At 37.5% G+C, this 6,097-nt stretch overlaps 1 protein-coding gene across 1 annotated transcript; it reads right to left on the bottom strand.

The window, feature by feature from the left end:
• Positions 1-3,894: 3,894 nt before the first annotated feature.
• On the bottom strand, positions 3,895-5,239 carry LOC114721952 (pre-mRNA-splicing factor ISY1 homolog). Its single transcript, XM_028907846.1, has one exon. It carries the CDS (start codon positions 5,143-5,145, stop codon positions 4,228-4,230), a length of 918 nt encoding a protein of 305 aa, XP_028763679.1. The 5' UTR covers positions 5,146-5,239; the 3' UTR covers positions 3,895-4,227.
• Between the last annotated feature and the right edge of the window lie 858 nt (positions 5,240-6,097).

Here is a 6,097-nt window from a genome sequence, read left to right as displayed (position 1 = left end):
TGTATATAATTTTTATTTTGTATAACATTTTTTAAGACCAAAATAAAAATTCTTAAATATGTATTTAAAAAAATATTCTTTAAAAAAAAATTAAAAGGTTACTTCCTAATTGCCCAGGATTACAAAATGAAATCGAACATACAATCTCCTAAGCGGCCTGTATGACACCATATGATATTTAGAATACAAGCCATGGGCTAAAAATTCTCCAAATCCATTTTGAACAGTAAAGTTTAGTAGCGTACTGTTTTGCAATTTAAAAATATTTTTATATAAATTAAGACAAAACCCTTCTCATAGATTTAACGTAAAATCACTTTTAAAATTATAAAAACATTCCCTAATTTCAAATTTTCAACGCGTGAACTTTCCCCTTCACTGCACAACAGAGCTCGATTCATACAAATTTATAAACTGATTTAATCATTTAATTCTTTTATGGCAAAAGCTTTTTTTTCTTTTTTTTCTTTTTATAGTAAAATTCTGTTGCGCTTCTCCTTCCCCCCCGGCCCCCCCGGGTTAATCACGATAATGTTACGGAACCCCAAAAACCAAAGTATGAATATGTATGAATAATGATGTGTAATTTTTTTTATTTCGAATTATAAGAATTATTTTTAATTTAAAAACTAATAATAAATGTTTTAAATTTTTTCATCCGTAAAACTTATTTTTTAATAATTAATCCTTTATCTCATTCAGAAAGTCTAAAATGACAGAATTATGTATGACTTAAAATTCCCTTGGAAGTTTTCCTTCTTTTTTTGTAGAAATAATTCCCTTGTGAGTTATTGACCTTGTTCTTGTGCTTGATGCATTCTTCTTCCCATGATGTGAACGGTGTGTATTGAATATTGATCAGGCTGGACAAAAATGGCAAGTATTGATTGCATTTAGTAGAGCCGGTAATACGGGCTGGGCCCGCCACCCCGCCAAAAAAGGCGGGCTTGGGTTGGTGTTTTGCCAGCCCGCCATGGTGCGGGCTACTCTAGCCCGCACCGCTTTTGGCCCACTCCGCCGCGGGCTAACCCGCCAACGCCAACCCGCCAGCCCGCTTTTTTTTTTTTTACTTTTTTTTTAATACATTATATAATATAGTTAAATGATTTTGACCCTCAAATTTCATATAGACATTACCTCATTCATATCATTATATATATAATTAATTAAGCACTTCATATATATGTATGGTTATATGAAGAGCACTGTCCATCTTTTATTTTTATATCTATTTGTCGTTACTATACACGGCTTCATAGGATTAGATGAACATGTGATTCTCATATAGTCATACATACACACATATAAAAGATTTACTTAATTAATTTGGATAAGAAAACTAGTTAAATTAATTATTTATAAAAAATATATGTTAGTTTTTCTTAAATTTCTTCTAATATTATAAATTAATTCTATTCTTTTTATTAAAACCCATTACTCAAGTTTAAAACTCGGAGTCTAATTTCAACATTTCAAACTAGGCTTAAATCATACTAATATAATAAACTAAAAAAAAAAAATTTAGACGGGTTGGCGGGCTGGCATTTAGGTGCGGGCTAAAGCAGCCCGCACCGCATTTGGCCCGCATCGCGGCGGGCTGGCCCGTATCTGCACCGCCAGCCCGCTTTCCCGGGTCTAGTATTTAGGGATGGGCGTGACATAAGCAGGGTGCGATGTGATAATAGAACAAGGGACAGATTTATTTCCAATGGGCATTCAAGATATCTCTATTCACAATACCAGCCTTAACAGGTAGCAACAAGCAAATCGATATTACTTATTAGCTGAGATTTGACATCGCAGGTTCCCTAACAACGAACTGGCGTTCTGGGTCTGCCAGGCCATTCCTCATTCTTGGGGGATTTGGTCTTACAGGCTTCCCGCAATAATATTTCAAAGGGGCTAGCTGCTCTTCTTAAGGTAGCTTTTCTCATATAGAATCGGGAAAACAAGCTCCGAACTTCATCATGAATCTGCAGCAGAGCTCAAGGTTCAGGAAGAAGGCAACCTAGCTGCATGTCCAGTTCACCTAAGAAGGGAAAATCGTAGGTTCGATCATAGATAACCCACCATTAGTTGACAAAGCTGGCTTCCTTATCAAAATCCAGTCCCACTGTTGACGTGGAGCATGTCATTGATTGCTCTTTGGGACTTGCTCCAATAGTTCGATATAGAATTTGAGACCAGAAGATAATCAAGTTTGATCTTCCCAAGTTGACAAACAGAATCCCAGGTTCCATTATCACACATCATACAAGTCAGGTCCCATATGACCATCCTAGCTCTGACAACCACCACCATGCATAAGCCTACATCATCACCTCAGTTTACATGGTCAGATCCCAAACTAAGCTAGTCGCTGTGCATTCTTCAAACTCACATTGCTCCTAGTTGAATCGAGGCACCTACTCTGTTGAAAGAAGACATCGGAGTGGTTTACATTCAGTAGCCACCTTCGTAAAGGACGAATGGCACCAGTTTCAAGAATATCATTTGTCCACAACAACTGAAAACAAACATGTTTCCACATCATAGTAAAACAGCCTCTCCTTTCAGCAGCCAGAATACCCAAATCTTAGTAGACAGAATATCCTCAATCAAGTTTTGCTGATCAATGAGACGACCTATCAAGGAGTGATCAATGGCAACTCTATTCTGCTCTACTTTCATATCAGACGCTACATTGTAAGTTGATGTTTCACTCGGTAAGTTAATCAAAAGAATTCAATGTTCCCAAAAACACAAGAATAAAAAACATTTAATTACCCAATAAGGATTAATCTAGTCAATAAGGATACAGCTCATCCCTACAAAAACATAGGTCCAGATCCCGTTTCCAATGGGAGGATGGAGGAAGTTGTTGGCGAGTAATTATTGATGCGTCTATAAGCACTAAGAGTCGTGAGACCTTCTTTGACCTTGATAAGACCTAGAACTCAATCCACCAAAACTTCTTCTTTCTCCCCTTCTACCCAAAGAGAACATTTAAATTGGTAAATTGAACCCCTACTTTTCTGTTATGTAACAAAACCATCTACAGCACCGCTACTTGAACTCAATTCTTTTCAACATTTTGGAAAAGAAACAACTAAACAATCACATGATAGTTTTCACGTCCTGACTTTACAACTAATTTCCTTCTATCCTGCCCAGACCCAGGCACTTGAAGTTTAGAATAAGAGGAAGAATCAAGGACAAAATTCAAAAATTCCAGAAGGAATCCACACTATAAGCTCTTACATCCAGGAGAGCAGGAGCAAATCTTAAGATGATCAACAATCACAGCTTCTAAATGTGGTCTAACAAGGAAATGAAACCACAATTCTCCAAAATCTTCCAGAACAACGCAAACTCTTAAGCTGATTTTTCTTCAGGAGATATCACAATGATCTAACCTGAATGAGAGAACAAATATTTTCATGTCTACTTAAGCTGATGCAATGTTCTGCGTAGCAAATAACCTTGTCAGAAAAATTCCCATCTTCATATGGCAAGAATCAAAACATTGCCCAGCTACGGTTTACATATAGTGGCATCATAGAGGTAGATTATACTGAAATCCTCCCAAGAGTCATCTGATTCTCTTTTATTTTTTGCCTCTTTCTATGTAAGTGAGAGCTATACGAACGTCAATGCAATGAACAGAATTGAAAATTTCAATTATAAGTTTATAGAAGTTGAATTTAAAAATAGAATAGATCAACAGCGCCTTGTAATTGGAAGAAGTTGATGTTTAAGGGAAAACAAAACTCACTGAACTTTTATTGAGTCATAAGATCTTGTTGCATTGGGCTCGAAAAACGAGAAGACTAGGCACTCACTCACTATAAGGGAACTGAACAATCAGCCAGAGCAGACATTCTACAAATAGAGTCGAAATGGCCACAAGGTCCCTAAATTTTAAGTAAGGTAGTAAATGACCAACGCAAAGTATAAAGTAAACCACAACAGTATATATCAATTAATTACACAAGAAAATGGAATGAACATGAAAATTACACCATAAAACCGCACTGCTCAGAGCTAGAAAAAAGAAACTTGTCAACATGGTTTATCTCCCTATTCTGAATGAATAAAGCATCCACTACAAGGAGGCAAGTGGCAAAATATTCTTTTCGGTGTTTAGGATCTTGATACAGTTCTAATTCTAATGTTTAAGTAAAGGGAGAAGCTAAAAATTACCAATCAAAAACTGATGCCGCTCTAATTCCATGGATACACGGCAATCTACTTTTGAATGTTAAGCATGGACTTCACCTCATTCTGCTCCTCTATGAGACCTTCGCTAACATACTTATTCAAGAGCTCCATCTTTTTCTTCTCCAGTACCATCCTCTCAATCTCCTTTTCATCGGGCAAAGGCACATGCACCACAAACTGCCTCTCGTTTTCCTCCAATTTCTCCCTCATCTCCCTTTCCTTCTTTCTCTCTTCCTCCACCACATCTTCTTCCTCTTCATGCAAGAGCTCCCTAGCAGCTGCAGTAGCACTCAAAGTTACCACCTCCCCGCTCTTCACACTCTTCCTAGCCTCCCTTCTAATTTCTTCCAATCTATTCCATTCCTCCACCGCTTCCCTCCTCATCTTCTCCTCTGCTGGGCCCTCAAGCCTCTCCAAAATTCCATCTTCATCGTCCCTATACCCATAATAGCTCGCGTCAATCCTCTTGTAAATATCATACCGAGTTCGCCTCTTCCTGAGCTCAGGCGGCTTCTCGAACAACTCCCTGACCCCAGGCAATTTCTTTGCAGCACCAAAATACCTATACCCAGGGCCACGCCCACCAGGATTAGGAACATCTACGATATTGCCCTCCAAATCCGTCATCTTCGCAGAGTGTTTGGCATAATTAGGGCCACCAAGCTCGACGATTCGCCGTTCCCAGTGACCCTTTTCTCGGATGAGCTTGTTGATCTCATCGTTGAGGTCGCGGAGCCGGTGCTCGCCGAGACCCTCGTTCTGAATCTCAGCGACCTTGCGTCCAATCTCTCGCATGATCTGCTGGCGCCATTTGTCGGCCTCAGCGAGGTCGCGGCACTCGGAGGCGAGGTAAGGACGGCGCTCCTTCGGCTTCTTCTTCTCCTCAGCTTTGAGGGTAATGTAGCGATTGAGCATGGATTGAGCCTTCTCTTCATTACGAGCCATCTTCCTGAACCAATAATCTGATTCAGAATTCTACTTCCTTCGTTCTACTCTTATCAGTTTGCAGCTGTGCAGGGCTCCCCTCTCCTACTGTACCTTCTTCGAGTATTCCAATTCCCAAATCAATCTCCAAAATCCCAACCCTATACCGGGCAACACGAGCCTTTATATGTGTTTCTATTAATTTATTTCCATAGGTCTCCTTTCCCTGATGAGTCGGGAATATCCATACGTTTTTTCAAAAGAATAATAATAATGAGGTCCCAAATAAAAAAAACAACTGAAAAACAAGTCTCAGAAGTTGTCATTCTCATTAAAAGACTTGTCGTTATATGCTGTTGAGTTTGTTATTAGAAATTTTTGGTAATTATTTTTTTTATGTGGGATTTGATTGTAATTCTTTCTCTTTTTTTTTTGCCAAAGATTATTTCATTAATTCATTTTAATTGGATCCTCAATGTTTTTTGGTGAAATTGGATCCTGCAATTCAATAATTAAAAAAAGTGGGTTAGAACTAGAAGTTATATTCTGTTATTAAATTTTTTAATTAAGATATGGTATATTTTATCTTGAAAAATACACGCTTATCTTATTATTATATGTTATAGTAATTTTTAAAAGACGCAAAACTATCTACTTATTGCTTGGATCTCTTATATTCAAAATAAATAAATAAATAGAGTACATTCAATTTTTTTTTTTTCCAAACACACGATGATAGATTGTAATCGCTATAATTATATTCTTTACATATACAAATATACATTAAGAAAAGGGAAAATCCCAAAAAAGGTCATTGAAATATGGGAAACGCCAGATTGGGTCCTTAAATTTCGAAAATGACAGAATGGGTCATTGACCCAATTTGTCATTTGTGAAATTCAGGCGAATTGATAATTTTGTCCTCATTTATTCATTCACTACAATGATTCAAGAAATCACTATAAGAGTTTAG

This window comes from Neltuma alba, unplaced genomic scaffold, assembly GCF_004799145.2.
Source record: "Neltuma alba isolate B1F8T4 unplaced genomic scaffold, ASM479914v2 tig00012079_pilon, whole genome shotgun sequence".
NCBI classification, from domain to species: domain Eukaryota; kingdom Viridiplantae; phylum Streptophyta; class Magnoliopsida; order Fabales; family Fabaceae; genus Neltuma; species Neltuma alba.
Note: the sequence above shows the minus strand (reverse complement) of the source record. Positions and strands in the feature narration are given on the sequence as shown.